At 38.0% G+C, this 21341-nt stretch overlaps 1 protein-coding gene across 4 annotated transcripts; it reads left to right on the top strand.

The window, feature by feature from the left end:
• Nucleotides 1-3222: 3222 nt before the first annotated feature.
• LOC136235812 (probable LRR receptor-like serine/threonine-protein kinase At5g63710) lies at nt 3223-16215 on the top strand. 4 transcript variants are annotated; one of them, XM_066025850.1, is made up of 13 exons: nt 3223-3973; nt 4053-4174; nt 4710-4819; nt 5186-5359; nt 6048-6180; nt 6345-6416; nt 7469-7612; nt 8254-8319; nt 10054-10124; nt 10211-10348; nt 14548-14886; nt 15188-15582; nt 15668-16215. In XM_066025850.1, the coding sequence occupies exons 3-13, from the start codon at nt 4804-4806 to the stop codon at nt 15968-15970; spliced, it is 1851 nt and encodes a 616-aa protein (XP_065881922.1). In that variant the 5' UTR covers nt 3223-3973; nt 4053-4174; nt 4710-4803; the 3' UTR covers nt 15971-16215. The 4 variants fall into 4 exon arrangements, with proteins under 4 accessions (XP_065881922.1, XP_065881923.1, XP_065881924.1 ...); XM_066025851.1 differs by having other exon boundaries at nt 4053-4196; XM_066025852.1 differs by lacking the exon at nt 4710-4819 and having other exon boundaries at nt 3224-3973.
• The last annotated feature ends 5126 nt before the right edge of the window (nt 16216-21341 follow it).

Genomic DNA, 21341 nt, shown 5'->3' with positions numbered 1-21341 from the left:
TCAATAATCCAAATATTAAGTTGACACATATTGCGAGCTGAATCTGACCTAGTCAGTGCCTATAGGATTGACGACCCTATAGATGATTAAGCCCAAATTGCTGAGCCTTAGAGCTAGTTTCGGCCTTATAAGGGAATCACGAACTAGGGACTTTATAAGGATAAGTAGGGTTAATCGTCTCAGACACAAGTGACTTAGATTAGGTTTTAAATCAGTTATCTAAATAATCTATCTTCATTATTATCATATCATCCCATGTCCCTTTGGGCAATTACATTAGTAAAAGATCACTTAGGAGTAGAATAATTTAGCTAGGAATAGAATAATTTAATTAGGAGTAGGTTAACTTAATTAAAAACCAATTCAAACCCTCCAAAGCCTAGATAACACCTGAGACTGAGTAGATCGGTACTGGCAGAAATAAATCCTGTGGATTCGATACCTGGACTTGTCCAGATTTTATTACTTGATAACGACGGGGTACACTTATCCCTTAGTGAGCTTAGCGGTTCGATGCCGCTAGGCGCATCAGTACACACGGATTTATGTGGTCCAATGGGCACTCCATCTTTAAATGGAAGCAAGTATTTCATAACGTTCATTGATGACTATAGTAGATGGTGTTGGGTTTATTTCTTGAAGCTGAAATCTGAAGCTCTCCATCTGTTTAAGGAGTTCAAGTTATGGGTTGAAAAGCAATCTGGGCATCAAATTAAAATGTTGAGATCTGATAATTGAGGGGAATTCACTTCCAAAGAATTTGAAGCTGTCCTAAAAGCAAGTGGCATTCATCACCAGCTTGCTACACCCTATACTCCATAAAAAAATGGAGTAAGTGAAAGAAAAAATAGAACCTTGGTGGAAATGGGAAGATGCATGATGATTGAGAAGGGTTTGCCTAAAAGTTTTTGGGCTGAAGCAGTTCACACTGCTGCGTATTTACAAAACAGACTTCCAACAAGTTCTCTTCAAGGAAATTCACCATTTCAAGTGTGGAATGGAGATGATCCTACTGTTGAACATCTCAAGATATTTGGTTCCATATGCTATGTCAATATTCCTAAAATCCAAAGAGACAAGTTGGATCCAAAGGCATCTATAGGTGTGTTTGTTGGCTACAACAGTAATTCAAAAGCATACAGAATTTTTGATGTCAATAGCAAGAAGGTGGTTCTAAGTAGAGATGTGAGATTTTCTGAGAATGCAGCTTGGAATTGGGAGAAAGGAGCTATTGAAGTTCCTGAATCAAGTTCAAGTACAGCAGATGTTAAAGAAGAAGAACCAATTGCAGCAGTGGAAGATGATGATGATGAAAATGAAGTTGGTATCAGAGGTACCAGATCACTAAGTGAAATTTACAGCAGCTGTAACTTAGTAATTATGGAGCAAAAGTCATAGAGAAAAATGAGACATGGCAGCTTGTTGATAGGCCCAAAGATCGAAAAGTGATTGGAGTTTGATGGGTTTATAGAACCAAATTAAATGCAAATGGTTCTATAAACAAATTCAAGGCTAGATTGGTAGTCAAAGGGTATGCACAAGAGTTTGGTGTTGATTTCTTAGACACATTTGCACCGGTTGCAAAGTTCGACACAATCAAATTATTGACTTCAGTTGCAGCTCAACTTGGTTGGAAAATGCACCAAATGGATGTGAAGTCAGCCTTTCTCAATGGCTATCTACAGGAAAAGATTTTTATCGAGCAACACGAAGGCTTCGTTGTTGAAGGAAGTGAAGATAAAGTGTGCTTGCTAAAGAAAGCTTTGTATGGCTTGAAGCAGGCTCCTCGAGCCTGGTACACCAGAATCAATAAATATCTGCTGAAGTTGGGATTCAAGAAAAGTCTCAGTGAATCAACTTTGTATATGAAGCAAGTTGCGAATGAGATACTTATAGTTTCTCTCAATGTGGATGATATTTTGGTGATAGGAAATAGTAGCAATAAGATTGAGCAGTTCAAAAATGAAATGCAAAATGCTTCTGAGATGACAAATTTGGGATTAATGTCTTACTTTCTTGGCATGGAAATATCTCAAACACAACAAGGGATATTTATATGCCAAAAGAAGTATGTTGGTGAAATCCTAAAGAAGTTTGGACTAGATGAGTGCAAACCAGTGAGCAATCCTCTAGTTAAAGGTGAAAAATTGTGTCTAGATGATGGGGCTGATAAGGTTAATTCCACCTTATACAGAAGTATGGTTGGGTGTCTTTTATATCTTATAGCTTCTAGGCCAGATATTATGTATGCTTCAAGTTTATTGTCCAGATTTATGCAAACTCCATGTGAAATTCACTTAAGGACTGCTAAAAGACTACTTAGGTATGTCAAAGGAACTGCAAATTTTGGAGTTCAATTCAAGAAAGGAGCTGCTGTTAAATTAATTGGGTTCACCGATAGCGATTGGGCAGGTTCTAGCGATGATTCAAAGTCCACATCAGGTTATGCTTTCACACTTGGAAGTGGTTTTTTTAGTTGGAGATCAAAAAAGCAGTGTACAGTCAACAGCTGAAGCCGAATACATTGTTGCTTCAGCTGCTGTAAATCAAGCAATTTGGCTCCGAAAGTTAAAACAAAGTGAAGCTACAATAATTTTCTGTGATAACCAATATGATACCAAATGTCACGGGGCCTACCGTCGGGGCCCGTGCGGCGCTTACTTGTCTCCCCCGAAGTAAGCCAGCCAAGGGAACTAGATCACTCTAGCTTCGCATATGATTTGTAGACAGGATGGACCTTCATCGGAGGCGGAAACCATCGCCGCCGTCTTCGGAGTTTGTCCGATGAGACCTTCTTAGGATCTGGAAGCGAGCGAGAAACCATGGGAGACAGTTAGGAGATCCCAGGAGAGAGTGAACGAGAGCGAAATCGGAGAGAAGAAGGCCGACCGGAAATCCATGGAGCTAAAAGGAGACTGCGGATCGCAACATGAGAGAATGAGGGAAGAAAGAAGCTTAGAGTGATTGGATAGTCAAATTGGTGCATTGCAATTTGGAATTTCAGATTACTGATATATTTAATAATTTATGTTTTGTTTTTAATGTTTAGCACGTGACTTCTTGTCTTTATCAGTTTTATAATTGAGACCTTAGTTCTAACCTGTGACTTTTTTTTTTTTTGTTTGTTTGTTGTTGTTGTCTTTTATTAGCTATTGGTATGACACCAATAGCCTTATATATATATTTTTGTTCCCTGAATGTTAAACTCTTAGGTTTATTTAGTCTGGCTTGTTTTACATTTGTCATATCTTCCCATGTTCCATAGACATGATTGTATACAAAATCACTTGGAGTACGAGGGTCAGCATTTGGGATACAGGAACATACTGATTTGGGGGTGGGATTGCACCTGTGGCATGTTCATCAAAAGCATTGATTGCTTGAAAAACCGACACAGTATTGGTTCGCCATATGCCATAGTTTCTGGAAGTGAGTTTGATATGGAAGGTAGGAGCAGAGTTGTTATGAGGGAGAACTATAGAAGATGAAATTGGAGAAGTATATGATGGTTGAGTTAATATTGGGATTGAAAGGTTGTAGGAAAAGTTTGATTTCCATGAAGAGAATTGGGAAACCGAACAAGAGAATTAGCCCCTGGTTGAGAAGAATGAATGTGTGGCGAAATGGTTGACAAAGGGTTGAAAGATACAGCCGGCTGGGAAAAAGGGGTTCTAATTAAATCAGAATTCCACGATCGGAAAAGATAGGAACCCGTAATAGTTGATGGTGGTCTAAATTGACTGAAGGGTGGAAAAATATTATCAGAGAAGGTTGGTGCAAAAGAGGGCACAGAAGGTAAATTGAGAGTGGAGGAAAAGAGTTTGATACAGGATTATGAGAGAAAGAAGATTCTGCCTCTGCTATAGGATGAACAGCAGCTACTGGATCGGACCTAGGCTGATGGGCCAAATTGTCTTTCGAAGTCGGAATCGGCCGGCCATTAGGATTTCGCTTTTGCAGTGGAGGCCCTGAGGTTGGTTTGCAGGCAATTAATTTCTTCGATCTTCCATAGGTATATATTCTTTACAATTATTTCTCATTTTGTTTTTAAGGTGGAGGCGTTCCCAAATGGATTTTATTTCTCACAACGAGTTATCAAAAGGAAGTACAAACATGAGAAAATCTTTGTTCACATTTATCCTATGGCCTCCGATACGACTTATACAGCTTTCCTGTGAGTGCATTTGTCCTTGGCTGTGAGTAAATTCGTTTAGCTCAATTATTGTTCAAACTCATTCTAACCTGAACTAATATAATGCTCAACCTGAAATTTTTGGCCAGTGGAATCCAATTAATAGTGATGTGAAATTTTGAGCCTCGGGCTCATGCTTTTTTCTGATCCTGTTTGATTCTTAGTTGCGTTTTACTTGTACATATAAATATGGTTTGTGTTCCTTAATTTTGATTTTGGAAGCAGGATATTAGGGCTGGCTGCTGCTAACCAGTGTACTCCATGCCTTTACTTCTTTATAGAATTCAATTAATATTAATATTGGAAAGGAAGGGGCAAAGAAAAATATTTTATTTTATTTATTTTAATACAATCCCTTAAAAGAGAAAGAAGATATGACCCCTTGTTTTAATTAGTGGGATTCTCATTCTTATTCCACCAATAATACAATACCAGCATTCTATTATTCTATGCTGTCTCTAATTTCATATGAACCATTGGTCTTTTCTTAATGCTTTGTGGGTCCCTTCCCTTGCAGTAATTATGCATCATCTTGTTGAACTTCCTCTTTATCTTGTGCTTATTGTGGGTGTGATTTTCTTGATGCCTAATTGGTTGCATTTGCTGGTGCTATGGCTACTCAACCAGGTCTGCTTTTTTCTTTTGTTAATGGCATATGATAATATATGTACTCCTTATTCTGAGTTGCAAGCAAACCTATTCTATCTATGTGGTATTGGTTTTGTCTTTGAAGTGATTGTTGGTGAGGGAGAAGGTTGCAAAGACTGTATCAGAGGGATGGAGGAAGAGAAAAACATAATAATGTTATTGTTAGCTAAAATGCTAATTGGTTATAGAAAGTAACAACTTTTCGAGAAAGTAGACAATTGGTTAATTATTGCAGATGGATAAGTGATTCATGTTTCTGACTTGGAAAGTCTCAGGCTGCTGCTCACCTTCTTGATTTAATTATATAATCTTTTAGTTGATTACTTTGAACCTTGTTGTTTCTAGAACTTCAAAACAGCAGTTGCAATAGACTTGAGGATACATGTTTCTTGGAGACGAAACCAGCTTCTACTTTTGGAGTGTTTTTTATTTGGAATCCTATGAAGCTACTCGTCTTCTGTTTCATACTCTTCAATTTTCTAACCATTGCTTTTTCTTCAAAAGACCCCGACTTTGAAGGTTTGCTTATATCTTTAATTACTTCATTTTTCCCGCACTTACTTATCAAACATGTGTATTTTGATTCCAGCTATTCTTGTGCCTCAGTCTTTGTGCTAAAGCCAGCAAAATTGTGTGCACTTTTTAATCATCTTACCTTTAAATTCTTTTTCTCCATTTGCTTTTCTTTTAATGTAGTTATTCTTTTCCTGGCATGCTTAAATGAAAAAGCATACTATTTATAATTTGATAAATACCTATTAATTCATAACGAATCAAGATACAACATTCTAACTCTAGTTAGAGAAAGAAAACTCAATATATTATGATTATGAGAATAAGATAGGTATATTTACATAGGACACTAACTACAAATAAATACTAACTACTACCTAAACTAATAAACAGCTGTACACCTCTCTCTCTCTCTCTCTCTATATATATATATATATATCATGCTCAGTTTGTTACAAATGTAACCCGAACCCCATTTAAGGCTTTGGTAAAAATGTTCCCAACTTAGTGCCAATGTAAGCTGTTGCAATAATGTAAGCTGCTCTTTTTCTGATCCTGTTTGATTCTTAGTTGCATTTTACTTGTACATATAAATATGGTTTGTGTTCCTTAATTTTGATTTTGGAAGCAGGATATTAGGGCTGGCTGCTGCTAACCAGTGTACTCCATGTCTTTACTTCTAAGTTACTTTCAGGTGAAGCTTTGGTTGAGCTTCTAAGAGCTCTCAATGATACGAATTACCAAATAAGAGACTGGAATTTTTTCCTTGTGAGCCCTTGCGATAGTTGGTCTCATATCATTTGCAGGAATGGAAGTGTAATATCCCTGTAAGTACTCTCATTTTGAAAAGGCTTCTATTAGGGACTGCAATAACTCTTTTCACTGTTTTTTTCCTTTATTCTTTTTTATATATTACTTGATTAGGAGTTCTTTCGTTAGTAATTTTTCTATACTTCTTCTGTACACTGACTTCATGAGTTTCAATTTTCAGGAACTTGGCGTCAAATGGATTTTCTGGCACTCTTTCACCTGCAGTTTGCAAACTGAAGTCTTTAGTTAGCTTGTAAGTTTCCATGCTTGATGGATGAGATTGCATGTTGGTACAATTGATCAGTAAAAAGCTTTTAACAATGTTCAGCTAGAAATGCAGGGTTGAAAAGGCTTATTTATCTTGGTTGAAGAGAGTTTAAATTGATTGAGCTTTTAGTGTGAACGCAAAGGGTGGGAGAGGAAGCAGCTCAATAGTAACATGATGGTTTGGCTTGAAAATGCTCATTAAGCTAGGGTTGAAGAAAGTGTAAATTGATTGAATTTTTGGTTTCAAAGCAAAGGTTTGGAGAGGAACATTCCAAAAATAATATGACGGTAAATGGTCTGGGGTCTTCTTCTCCTCTAACTAGAGGCAAAAGGTACTAAATGTAAAGATGGGCATGCTTCCGCGGGATATTGGAGGAGTTTGTTTTCTTTTGTGCCTAGAAATGCTTTTTCAGTTACCTGTCTGTCCATTTTGCAAGGATGGAGTCGAAAAGGGCAGAGGAAAAAGGGTAGAAGCTGAAATAGGCAAGAGATTAATTAGGGGTATAAAAATGCAGTAATTATATAGCTAAATGTCAAAATTTTTAAAGGGGTTAAAGCAAATACGAAGAAAGTTTTGGGAGGTAAATATGCATACCATGGCGTTGCCTTAGAGATATATTGCGAGTCATATGGGTATTCTTTGCCAAAAGTATTCATCCCACCTCATTTCTATACTTTAGGTTAGCTTTGGAGTTCTGTAACACTTTGCAATGTAGATGGATGCATCAGACAGCTAATATCTAGGACCGAAATTGGTCTAGTTGCATGTGAGAGGATGAAAATAAAAAATGAGGCTGAACAGATATTTTATTTATCTTTTTATTTTTTTATTATTTTTTATTATTTTTTTTTATTTTGCTTATTTCTCTGTTAACTTTTTATCCATGATATGTTATCAAAGCGTTCATTTATTTTGATTTAATTTCTGACATTTGAAAGTTGTTTATGTGATTGGAACCTTTTCTTCTCCCTATTTTCTAATGAGGTATGATACTACACTACTGAACTCTGATCACTACTTATTCTGCTCTCCACCAGGGAACTACAGAACAATAACTTATCAGGTCCATTGCCTGAATATCTTGCCGACATGGTGCACCTGGAAAATCTAAATCTTGCTAACAATAAGTTCAATGGTTCTATACCTATCACTTGGGGGAGGTTGTCTAAGTTGAAGCACTTGTAAGTCATCATTTTAAGATCTTTTAGGAGTCCAATAACTCTTCTATATTTTCAATATGCATGTAGGAATGTGCCACTGTTTACTACAAATATCCTCTTGGAACATAACTTGCTTTGCCTCTCTCTTAAATTTTGTTTACCTTTTAATTATATCATGATACTTTGAAGGTGTGCCAAAGTTGACGTAAGATGCTTGTATTTATATTTTATAGATTACCCTTCTATGTGCCAATACCAATTTTCCAGGTTCAGCTTGCTTATCTTATCAACAAAATTACACAACTAGGCATGCGTGTCTCTGCAATTGCTTTGAGCCTTGAAGACAGAATAGAAACAAAATTCTAACTTTGTGAACCAAGCTGATACAAAATTAGCATAAGTAGTATTTGATAATTTTGCCATGATGTAAGATTGATTGACTTATTAGGCCTTGCTTATTTCTTTTGCTTGCAAGATTGACACTACACATGTTATTCAGGAAAAGAAACAAGTTCGAGGAACTCTGCTATAAATTACTAATTTTGTTACCTTTGTTCTTTTTCATAATTCTGGTAGCATTCTAGTTTCTTTTACTTGTTCTATTTGTGAGTTCGTGCACATGGTGACAGTTCATATGCCTTGCCAATCTCTTTATTTGATAGGGATCTTTCGTGTAATGATTTAGTTGGACAAGTGCCAGAACATCTGTTTTCGGTTCCAGAGTTCAAGTAAGTTTCACATGCAGTTGCTTTCAGCTTTTCACTTTCTTCTAACTACAGGCCTGGTCTTCTTTTTAACAGTAAATAAGCATATTTAATCAAACCAATCAAATTCTATTAACCCTAGAAATTACAAATAGGATTCCATCTATTAGAGAGACACATTTGCATGCTGCAGTTGTGACCGAATTCTGATGCAGAATTTTATTAAGTGAAAGAAAACTTGTCATAAGGGTTTGGTTAGATCTTTCATATATAGGAAAAATATGGCTTCCTATTCTTATTATTACCTCGTTCTACAATAATTAAAACTTCCAGTATAGATAATCTCTGTGAGAATTATAAAGTAAAGAGAATAACATTTTTTTATTCGTTTGGCATAAAAAGGAGTTCTTTGATTGATTATTAGTTCAATGTTAGGTTTTTGTGTTTTCACTGTGCTTACAAAAAGACTCTTTATGAAATAGCATGTTAACCGTTGGGTCATTCAGTACCTCATTGTCTCTGTTAATTATGCCAATACATTGTAACAATATGATGTAGGTTCATGTTGTCTAGCCATTGTTATTTTCTGCACAAGGGTCCTACTCGTTGATAGTACTAAGTTACTAACTATCTAATAGAAACCAAAAACAGAAGATACAACAAATTGGAAATATAAAATTGTATTGATAAGCTTGAATACAAGAATTAACAGAAACAAAAAGATAAATTGAGCCTAAACTCAACCCACACAGGAAGATATTCTTCCCTCTCTAAGTTCTGCATCATACAAATGATAGAACAAAATAGTAAGTCATGGAAGATAAATTAGTTAAGCGTTTTCAAGATTTTACTCTGTTTCTGTTACCATCTGATAACTATAATAAAATGCCTCTATTGCTTTAGCTACTTCCGAGCTTTGGAAGAATAAGTTTTCAATAAACTTATATAACCATTAATGAAGCAAACATGTGAGGAACATCAGAGAATAGAGAATTTTCTGATGAATTTCTGAGATTTTCTCATTGGACAGGAAAGTGGCTGACAGATTCTTAAGTTTTTAAGAAAATAGTGACATATACTTGTGGAAGAAAAGAGTCCACTGATCACAGCAAGTTATATGTACACCTGTTTTTACATATTGCTTATGCTCTCTCTCTCTCTCTCTCTCTCTCTCTCACTCACTCACTCGCACACTCATAATTGGGCACACACATGCACTGATAGAGAATGGTACAGAGGCATTAAGGCTGGTACGGGAACAAACCGACACATGGTTCATTATAGCTTGAGTCTGTTACGTCAGAGGATTGGTGTGATGTTGGGTGTGTTGTATTAGAGGTGAGGTATGTACAAAGAAAGGTAGCTTTTAGAAAATCAGTTTTTGGGTCTTTGTTTATAGCTCGGGAAGGGGCTTTGCCCTGTGGAAGAAGGAGTCTGTTCTATGTTCGTTTTATTTTCTTATTTTTTTTGCTGGTTTCCTTCATCTCTCTTCTATTAGTCTTGTTCTTTTTTTTTTCTCTCCAAATTCCTGATCCTATAGTGCTCAGAAAGTTCATTAATAGAATTCTATTTTCCTATTTCTTTGTGTTTATTGCGCTGTTCTCTATCATGCACATAAAAGTAAGCAAAGTTATATCATAATTACTTAAGTTTTTAGCTCATCAGTTTTGTGCTGTTCCCGTTAGTTTTTCTTCAGGGATTACCATATATATATATAAGTATGGTTACTCACTTGTGAATAATTAATTTTCCTCTCAGTTTTACAGGGACAGGTATGAATTGTGGCTCCAGGCTGGAAGAACCCTGTGCTTCAAGATCCCCTTTTTCAGGTTTATATGCTAACATCTTCCAATACTTTGTACCCATTACATGACATCATGCCTTTACTTGAACTTTACTTTAATGCGATTTACAGTTTCAAACAGCAAATCAAGACTTAAGATCATTGTTATTGTTACAAGCTGTGGTGTATCCATACTTCTGCTACTTGGCTTTGCATACCGATACCATCAACTGCGGAGCCACAAACATGATGTCTTTGTTGATGTTTCTGGTAATAACTTTTCCTTCTGTTCTTGAATACATTATAGCCATGTTCCATAACTAGAATATTTATCCATTCTAGTCATAAACCTGACAGTAGTTTTGTGTGTATTGCCTAAAACATTAATTAATACTTCCATTCCAACTTTGATAAATGCATAGTTTCTGATGGTCACGTCTGGATCCTGAATTAATACTTCCATCTAATGAGACAATTAATGGAGCACTATCGAAATAAGAAGAAAGACTTGCATATGGTTTTCATTGACTTGGAGAAAGCATATGATAAGGTACCAAGGGAAGTACTTTGATGGGCCTTGATAAGGAAAGGCATTTCGCGGAAATATATTGACATCATAAAGGACATGTATGAGGGAGTATGCACGAGTGTACGTACTAGTGTTGGGAAGACTGAAGAGTTTCCTATTACAATTGGAGTGCATCAAGGTTCCGCACTAAGCCCATTTCTTTTTGCCATCGTTATGGATGAACTAACAAGTTCACTTCAAGATGGTATACCATGGTGCATGCTGTTTGTAGATGATATTGTGTTGGTTGATGAGACGAAAGAAGGAGTGGAGATGAAGTTGGAACTATGGAGGCAAACTCTAGAATCTAGAGGCTTTAAGTTGAGTCGAAGTAAGACAGAATATTTGGAGTGTAAGTTTAGCGGCCGTAGGAGTAGGGAGGCAGGGACAATCACCCTAGATGGGAGAGTTGTTCAGGCCTCGGATTGCTTCCGGTATTTAGGATCTATTATCCAAGCGGATGGAGAAGTAGATGGAGATGTTGCTCATAGGATTAAAGCTGGTTGGTCGAAGTGGAAGAGTGCTACGGGTTTCCTTTGTGATCCCGGCATGCCTAATAGATTGAAGGGAAAATTCTACCGGACGGCAATTAGACCAGCATTGTTATATGGTACGGAGTGTTGGGCAGTGAAACACTGCCACATCCATAAGATGTCGGTGGCGGAGATGCGTATGTTGAGATGGATGTGTGGTCACACGAGAAAGGACCGGGTGCGTAATGAAATAATTAGGACAAAAGTAGGGGTCACATCTATTGAGAATAAAATGAGAGAAAACCGACTAAGGTGGTTTGGCCATGTGAGACGTAGAGCGCTTGATGCGCCGGTTAGGAGAACCGAAGAGTGGTAAAGGGATGTAGTGGTGAGGGGTAGGGGAAGACCTAAGCAAACTTGGAGGAGGGTGATCGAGAGTGATATGAGTTTATTGGGAATTGAGGAAAATATGGTAGTGGATAGGACGGAGTGGAGGGAGCGAATCTGTGTCGCTGACACGACTTGATTTTCACGGTTTTATATGATGGTTCATGTTAGCCGACCCCTAATCATTTCGGGACTAAGGCTTTGTTGTTGTTGTATTGTTAAATAAATTATCAGTATTTCTTTTTGTAGCTGGTCACAGAAAAATTATGTCTGTAATTTAGTTGTATAATATTATTACTTGAAAAATTTCTCATATCTTCAAACTGATTCTGTCTTGTTTTTATTAAATTGTGTTATACTTGCTCAATAATTGATGGTATCCAATTTGGATTCTACTGAGATGATTTACAGATTATCTTAATAGATCCAGCAGCGGGCTCATTGGGACATCTTTACAAATATATAAACTTTCCATGAAATATGTGATGTTTTCCTGTTTGTGCTTGACTAAATTAAACTTGTCTGACTTTCACTTGTTTGAATTGAAGATTAATATATAAAATGATAGTAGTTGAAACTTAGTGATCAAGGATACAACAACAACAAGCCTTAGTCCCGAAATGATTCGGGGTCGGCTAACATGAACCATCAGATAAAACCGTGAAATCAGATCGTGTCAACGACACAAATTCTCTCCCTCCACTCTTTCCCATCCACTACCATATTTAATCCCCAATAAACTCATATCACTCTCGATCACCCTCCTCCAAGTTTGCTTAGGTCTTCCCCTTCCCCTCACCACTACATCCCTTTGCCACTCTTCAGTCCTCCCAACCGGCGCATCAAGCGCTCCTCGTCTTACATGGCCAAACCACCTTAGTCGGTTTTCCCTCATTTTATTCTCAATAGATGTAACCCCTACTTTTGTCCTAATTATTTCATTACTCACCCGATCCTTTCTCGTATGACCACACATCCATCTCAACATACGCATCTCCGCCACCGACATCTTATTAGTGATCAAGGATATAGACTATTAATTAGTTTTGGCTTTCTTTCTTCACCCAAACGTGTGCCATTCTAATTTCTTCCATCTGTTCAAACCACGAGGAAATCTTTCTGCTTCTACTTCCTTCTTCTTCATCCTCCCCTTCCAAAGCAAACAAACCTTATACACTAGTATATGAACCTGTTGTATGGGTTCTTAAAGGTTTTGCAATATTTTATCTCGACTTGGTCTCTATACTTATGTGTGCTACAACAGAATCTTACATTCCTCATTTTTGTTGTTCATGTGAATAGTTTGAATGTAGAATGAGGATTCACTCAATGCATTTATTAGGAAATAGGCCTGAAAGATCATACACGTTATGAAGTGTCGTACACAACATGTTCCTATAGGAACTTAATGCTAATACAGGTAGGATCAGCTGTTTCTGTAATTACTTTTGAAGGAAAAATAACACTGTTCATCCCTTTAACTTTGCGTGTTTTTTCTTCATATTTTATATTGAGCCCCTGCTAATTTTTTGGATCTTATTTATTTTATATTTTTTATTCATGAAGGACCTTGTTTTTTGTTTTTCTTATTTATGTTTGTAAGAAATAAACAAATTTCTAGATTGTTTGATTTGGAAGTTTTATGGGTTTTGTTTCTATAAAATTTATGGATTTTACTTTCAAGCCCATTTTCACTTGCAAATTTGTTATATACTGTTAACTGGACTTGTATTAAAATATAAATTAGCTAAGTAGTGTCCTCAATGCATTTAAATTAGAATAAAAGTTCAAGGCAATCCAATCAGAGTGTTGGCCTTTTCTATGCTTTAATTGTGTTTCGGGTATATTGTTGATTCTGATTTTTTTTTTTTTTTTGTGACTTGCATATTTCTTTTTGCCATCGTTATGGATGAACTAACAAGTTCACTTCAAGATGGTATACCATGGTGCATGTTGTTTGCAGATGATATTGTGTTGGTCGATGAGACGAAAGAAGGAGTGGAGAGGAAGTTGGAACGATGGAGACAAACTCTAGAATCTAGAGGCTTTAAGTTGAGCCGAAGTAAGACAGAATATTTGGAGTGTAAGTTTGGCGGCCATAGGAGTAGGGAGGCAGGGACAATCACCCTAGATGGGAGAGTTGTTCAGGCCTCGGATTGCTTCCGGTATTTAGGATCTATTATCCAAACGGATGGAGAAGTAGATGGAGATGTTGCTCATAGGATTAAAGCTGGTTGGTCGAAGTGGAAGAGTGCTACGGGTTTCCTTTGTGACCCCGGCATGCCTAATAGATTGAAGGGAAAATTCTACCGGACGGCAATTAGACCAGCATTGTTATATGGTACGGAGTGTTGGGCAGTGAAACACTGCCACATCCATAAGATGTCGGTGGCGGAGATGCGTATGTTGAGATGGATGTGTGGTCATACGAGAAAGGATCGGGTGCGTAATGAAATAATTAGGACAAAAGTAGGGGTCACATCTATTGAGAATAAAATGAGAGAAAATCGACTAAGGTGGTTTGGCCATGTGAGACGTAGAGCGCTTGATGCGCCGGTTAGGAGAACCGAAGAGTGGCAAAGGGATGTAGTGGTGAGGGGTAGGGGAAGACCTAAGCAAACTTGGAGGAGGGTGATCGAGAGTGATATGAGTTTACTGGGAATTGAGGAAAATATGGTAGTGGATAGGACGGAGTGGAGGGAGCGAATTTGTGTCGCTGACACGACTTGATTTCACGGTTTTTATATGATGGTTCATGTTAGCCGACCCCGAATCATTTCGGGACTAAGGCTCTGTTGTTGTTGTTGTTGTTGTGACTTGCATATTATTCAATTAATAATTTATAGAATGAGAATTGCAACTTCTGATTTTGAATCTCATCTAACCAACTGTTTTAAAGATACACTATTGCCATAAAATCGAGGTTTAACTGCAAATATGTTCAAGGAACAATTGGAGACAGTCATCATAAATAGGAGATTGGTGTTCATTTTCTTTAAACTTATCTGTTATGACTAGCATACTGCATATCTATATGTTAGGTGAAGATGACCGCAGAATCTCCTTTGGGCATATCAAAAGATTTTCATGGCGCGAGCTCCAACTTGCAACAGATAATTTTAGTGAAAGCAATGTCATCGGACAAGGAGGCTTTGGGAAAGTGTATAGAGGTGTTCTCGGAGACAACACAAGGGTTGCTGTAAAACGTCTTTCAGATTACAGTCCAGGAGGAGAAGCTTCATTCCAGAGAGAAGTTTTACTTGTTAGCATTGCAGTTCATAGGAATCTTTTACGGTTGATTGGCTTTTGTACAACCTCCTCCGAAAGAATCCTTGTGTATCCTTATATGCCCAACCTCAGTGTTGCATACCATCTGAGAGGTATATCCATGAATTATTTCCTTTTTATGGGCAATTTTTCGAATATATATTGAACTAGCATTGCATAAAAGAGCAGTTTTGTCTTTATACCTGGATGTTTCCTGTTACTATTCTTATAATTTATAGAGTTGAGTATCTGCTCCTAACAAGATCGAACTCTAGACCTCCCACAAGGGGAGATATGCTTTTACAAAGACGCAGTCATTTTATTATTATTATCATTAAGCATTTGGATTGGCTGTACCAGCAAACAAGTGATGTTTATATCTGAGTACTGACATGTTCTTGTTATCCTTATTAGACCTCAAACCTGGAGAAATAGGCTTGGACTGGCCGACAAGGAAACGCGTGGCCTTTGGTGCAGCTCATGGCCTGGAGTATCTGCACGAGCATTGTAATCCTAAGATTATACATAGGGACTTGAAAGCTTCTAACATCCTGTTAGATGAAGATTTTGAAGCTGTTCTTGCAGATTTTGGGCTAGCAAGGGCAGCAGACACGAAGTTGACTCATGTTACCACTCAGATACGCGGTACCATGGGTCACATTGCCCCAGAATATTTATCCACTGGGAAAGCTACAGAGAAGACAGATGTGTTTGGATATGGAATAACACTTCTCGAATTAGTTACTGGGCAGCGTGCAATAGACCTATCCCGGCTTGAAGAGGAAGAGGATGTTCTTTTGGTTGATCATGTGAGTCTTCATTAGGAGACAACTCTATAATTTATTTTGCAATGTTCTCATATGAAATTTAACAGAATGGAGACATGTTATGCAGATCAAAAAGCTTCAGAAAGAAAATAGACTGGAGGACATTGTTGACAAGACTCTCGAGGTTTATGACTGCAAAGAAGTGGAGACTATTGTGAAGGTTGCGCTGCTATGCACCCAAAGCCAGCCTGAGCAGCGTCCGACAATGGCAGAAGTGGTAAAAATGCTGCAAGGAGTTGATCTGAGTGAGAGATGGACAGAGTGGAAGCAGGTGGAGGATGCAAGGAGCCAAGAATTCTCGCTCACATTTGTTTGGCCAGAAGATATTAGTGTTGACCAAGAAGCTATACAGTTGTCCAAAGCAAGATAGAGCTTCTGCAATATGTGATCAGTTTTGGGATCTATAGATACATACTTGTGCATACTAAGAATCTTGATATATATACTGATTATACTATTATATCCTATGCTGCTTGTGGCAATATTATGCTTTTATCAAGTGGTGAAACACTCATGATTCTCATTTCTGGGATGAGAATGAGATAATCCAAATGTCTAATTTGATCCTTGTATTGACATTATATTATGAGTGAGGAAAAGGCATGTAATTTTTCATGCACTAGTTGTAGAATGCAGATTTAACACTGACAGGTGCCTATGAACAGACAGTTTGTGCAGAATACTGTGTTGTATACTGTTAGCAGCAACTCCTAGGTGCAACGGGAGTTCTTATATGAAGTATTCCGTCTTTCATGTCACTTGGAGGATCTCCAATTCACATTTGGACACGTTTATTGTGATCTCAGTTAATAAATAAAATAGTGGAGTCTCTTATAATCTGTGTGGGTTCATATTACACATGAAAGAATATGTATGGAAGGTCTTCCGTTTGATATGGAGAACTGGGTGCTTCCAATAATTTCCTGTGCAACAGATATAAACCAATCTGCACTATGAGGTAGAATCTTCAATCATAATTTACACAACTTTTCTCTCTATTCAGTTTTCCTTCTACTACTTTCTAAAGTTCCAGTGATATCATTTCTCATCAGAGAACTTTCTTCACATGTGAGATTTTGCTCCTGCCATATCCGAAATTCACCAATGCCTGCAAATACTAGATCTCAGGATCTCAAAAAAATTTAAAGAGAACATCAACGCGACGGTGAAGAGCATTCACTGAAAATAGCAAGAGTAGGGCTATAATCGAGCCAAGCTTCGGCCTGCTCAGCTTCGGCTCACATAATGTTAATGAGCAAGCGTCGAGCTTAAATTTGTTTTTGGGCTCGGCTCATTTAGAAGCTCGTTCATTCACGATCTGTTCACGAACCAACTCGTTTATTTTGTTCATGAGCTTGCTTCCGAGCAGTTTGTTTATTTTGTTCACGAGTTTTGCTTGCGAGTAGCCCATTAAGCATGTTCATAAACAAGCTCATTTATTGTGTTTGTGAACGAAATAATATCAAATAAAATAGTAGTATGTTTAACAAAATAGGGTTAAATCTACACAATATCATGCGGTGAAGGTGGAATCCTAATATTAATAGGGTTACACGACGAGCATTCAAACATGTCTTCAAATAATCCCACTGGGAATGTCCCTACCAACGAGGATCTCAATGATAGTCCCCTTGAACAAATTGTACCACATCCTGACGGCACGGTACAACCTTCACATGAATGGTGCCCCGAGTCATTTTTTGACCAGATGGTGGAATCTATTTGGCGGGAACTAGGCAATGATTCGGCTGATAGGGCGCGCAATATCCTCAATAGCAACGATGTAACAGAGTGGGCTTGAAGGGTGTTTGCGCAGCAACAAACCCAAGGAGGTGCCGCTAGTGCAGGTCCAGCACTGAATAATTCTGAACTAAGAGATAGATCGAGATCACGTCACAAACGTTCGCCCAAACCACGAGAAAATAATAATAAGGGTCAAGATGGCGGATCCCTCTCTCCAGACAGGTTTACAGTGGCGGTAGAGGCGCGATTCCAAGAGGAATCCCGAAAGCAAAAACAGAATGAAGAACGATACGCCCATCAAGTAAATAGGCATTCGCCTTTCACCGCCTATATTATGGGATTCAAAACAGATGGACGCTACAAAACCTCCAACTTGCCACAGTACAAGAAAGCAGAAAACCCTGAAGCACACGTAAAAATACAGGGAACTGATGGACCTAGGAGGAGCAAATGAAGGGATCCTTTGTAGAATGTTTTCTACAACATTGAGCGGATCAGCCTATGGATGGTTCGAATCCCTAGCGGCTGGATCCATAAATAGTTGGGAAGAATTAAGCCGATAATTATGTGCGAGATTTGCAGGTAGTATCCCCTGTAAGGTGTCTAGCAGAACACTATATGATCTAAAGCATAAGGAAGGCGAACCATTGAGAACCTACATCAATCGATCCAATGACTTGTGTACGGATATAACAGACGTTGATGTAAATACGGCGGTAGAGGCCATAATAAAAAACACGAGGTGTAAACGATTGCAGGAAAAATTGGTTATCCATAAACCAAAAACAATGGTGGAATTAGTTGAACGCTGCAAAAGATTTATGGAGATTGATGACATCAACAGAAACAATGAATCGTCAGGCCATAATTCACCAGAAAGGAGAGACCATGGCGGATCTATCAGGCACGAGAACAAATGGGCGGTTGCCAGACCCAGTAGACGTGATAACAGATGGGCTGATAGCAAGTGGACGGATCAAAGAAGCAAGCGTCCATCCAAAGGCGGATCTCATTTCACGCCTCTTAACGTTCCTAAGAATGAGGTCTTATTATGGCTAGAGAAGAGTAGATTCAAAAGAGACGTCACATACCCTTATTTCAAAGGCGAACAGCACATCCCGATGGGAAAAACCACAAAGGCATATTGCAAATTCCATAGGAGGCAGGGCCATGACACTAATAGATACCTTGCGCTGGATAAGGAGATTGAAAAATTAATTGAACGGGGAGTGCTCGATAGGTTCGTTCAAAATGAACAAAATGAAGGAAAAGAAAAAGAAGGTGGCAAAGGCAAAGACAAGGGAGTGATCAACGTTATTGCAGGTGGACCCGGATATCAACCACTCGCTAAAAAATCAAGGATGCAGGATTCTGATAAAGTGGTTGCAGACACCGAGTCGGAGGACCTGTGACGAAAACCTAAAAACAAGACGGTTGAAGAGATTGATTCCGGAAGTTTCGAAAAAAATAAAATAAATAAGTTACAGTGGGTCGCTGTTGTGATATGCGTAGTGCGAGTGCTTAGCGGCAGCCGACGCGCGTTCGACGACAGTCGGACACCCGCTCGATGACGCAAAGCGTGCGCTCGACGCTCGTCGGACGCACGCGTCTAACCACGAATAGCACGCGCTTGACGTCCGAGCAATGCACGAGCTTGGCAACGCGGGGCGCGCGCTCGTCGACCACGGGGCGTGTGCGCCCGGCAGCGCGAAACACACGTTCGGCGGTCACAACGCGTGGGCGCCCGATGGCGCGGAACGCAAGCCCGGTGGTCACGACACGTGGACGCCCGAAGGTGCGGAACATGAGCTCGACGGCCGCGGGGCATGCACGCCAGACGGTGCGAGACGCGCCCCGGCGGTCGTTGGGCGAGCGCCCAACCGCGTCGGGCGGACGCCCAACGACAGTTGGGCGCGCGCGCCCAACGCTGTTGGGCGACCGCCCAACAATCGTTGGGCGATCGCCCAACCATCGTTGGGCGGCCGCCCAACAATGTTGGGCGGTAGCCCAACGCGAGGTTGGGCGGCCGCCCAACAATGTTGGGCGGTAGCCCAACGCAAGGTTGGGCGGCCGCCCAACATGCTTTGGGCGGCCGCCCAACCCTTTGGGCGACGCCCGATTTTACTCGGGCGTCGCCCATTGGTCCGGGGACCCGTTTGCCTATAAAAGGCACGGATCCCCATGCATTTGGAGAGGGGAGGGGAATTTTGGAGCCTTTCTCACTCTAAACATTTTTAGAGAGAGAAAGTGAATTTTTTTGAGAAAAATATTTTTTTTCTCAAAAATTCCGAATTTCCTAAAGTTAAATTTTTACTAAAAAATATAAAAAACGGAAGAAGGCAACTCGTGGAATCAATCGGCTTCGACTGTCAGATACCGAATTTAAGGTATTATCCGAGGACTAGACTCTTTTATTTTATTTTATTTATCTTCTCCTTCTATTTATTTTTATGCTATAGTTTTTTAGTTATTAATTTATTTTGTCACGTTTTATTTAATTAGCGTATTTATTTAATTTTCGTTTCGTGTTGAATAAAATTCGGTTTCGTTTTGAAATAAAAAACCTCGTTTTGATATCCCAATACGAACCATGATCCGATAAAAAAGGTAGTTCGGGTATCGAAAAACGTTGAGATTATAAGCTTTTTGATCTAAAAAAAATTTCCAAATAATGTTTTAAAATAAAAAACATCGTTTTAGGAACTTCCGTTATTGACTATGATCCATTTTTGGTAGTTCGGAAATCCAAAGCGGTTGAATTAGATTTAATTTAAAGCTTTTGAATAAATCTGGAAATAATTGGAGTGCTGCTGTAATTTGCCATTTCTGTCACTAGTTGCTGTTTACCGACGGATTGTCCGTCGGTAAATCTGCCAAAACGTAAAAAATGTCATTTCAGTCCCTTTTTCTTAACTTTTAAGCTTTTAATCCTTAATATATATATGTATAGTTATGTAATATATGTTTTTCAAACTATTTTAGATATTTAGTGTATATAATCATTTAGGATGTTTGCGTATCATTTTGTATTCAATCTTAAATATAAGTATATGTATATATATATATATTCTTTTTATTCATTTGAGTTATATTAGATTTTATTTTGAAGGTTATTTACTTGGGTATTTTGGGAGAATTAATAGGTATTAGTATATGTTATTTTTGATATTTAAAACTATAATAGTTATGTATATATGTAGTTTTGGGACATTTGAGTTATTTTATTAAATGAAATTATTTTGGATAAATGTTATTTTCTTATTTATGAAGTTTATTTACTATTTTCACCTCTTTTAAAGTATAAATATATTGTACCTAGTATTTTCATATATGTATAGTTTCTTTTTATTAACTCTTATTTTCATACTCTCTTTTGATTTGGATGTATATATATATGCTTAAAATACTTTCTTTATTCTTTTGGACCATTTATGGGTTCATGTTTCAAATGGGCTTTATTTGAGTATGAATCTTGCTTTAAGTGAGTTTATTATTGTAATTATAATAGGTGAAAAGTCCATTAAATAAAAGGGGAAAATAAATCACAAAAAGAGAGTTTTTCAACTTAATCATTTAAACTAATGAATTTTTAGAGGTTCCTAATGTAAATAAATGGAGTTATTTTAGTTAATATTTCAAATCTTTTCCAAAACATCACGTTTTAAAACCTTAATCCGTTCCAAAGGCGGATCAAGCGAACATTGTAATTAAAATCGTTTTCTTTGTGAATAATAGAGTTTTTGAATCATTTTCTTAAAGGGTTCGTACAAAATTAAATTGACTTGTATGTTTAATCACGTTTTCTTAACTAAAGGTTTTTGTCTCAAACGTTTTCAAAGCACTTGAGTCGTTCCAACGGCGATCCGGGTGAACTCCACTAATCGGGGTTTTAAAACGCACCTAAATCGTTCCAACGGCGATTAAGGTGCGAACCATGTAAATAAACTCGTTTTGGGGAAATAAGTTAGTGAAGAATAAACACACGGCATGACATTTAA

This window comes from Euphorbia lathyris, chromosome 7 (assembly GCF_963576675.1).
Source record: "Euphorbia lathyris chromosome 7, ddEupLath1.1, whole genome shotgun sequence".
Classification (NCBI taxonomy): domain Eukaryota; kingdom Viridiplantae; phylum Streptophyta; class Magnoliopsida; order Malpighiales; family Euphorbiaceae; genus Euphorbia; species Euphorbia lathyris.
The sequence above is the reverse complement of the archived record's forward strand: the minus strand, read 5'-3'. Positions and strand labels throughout refer to the sequence as shown.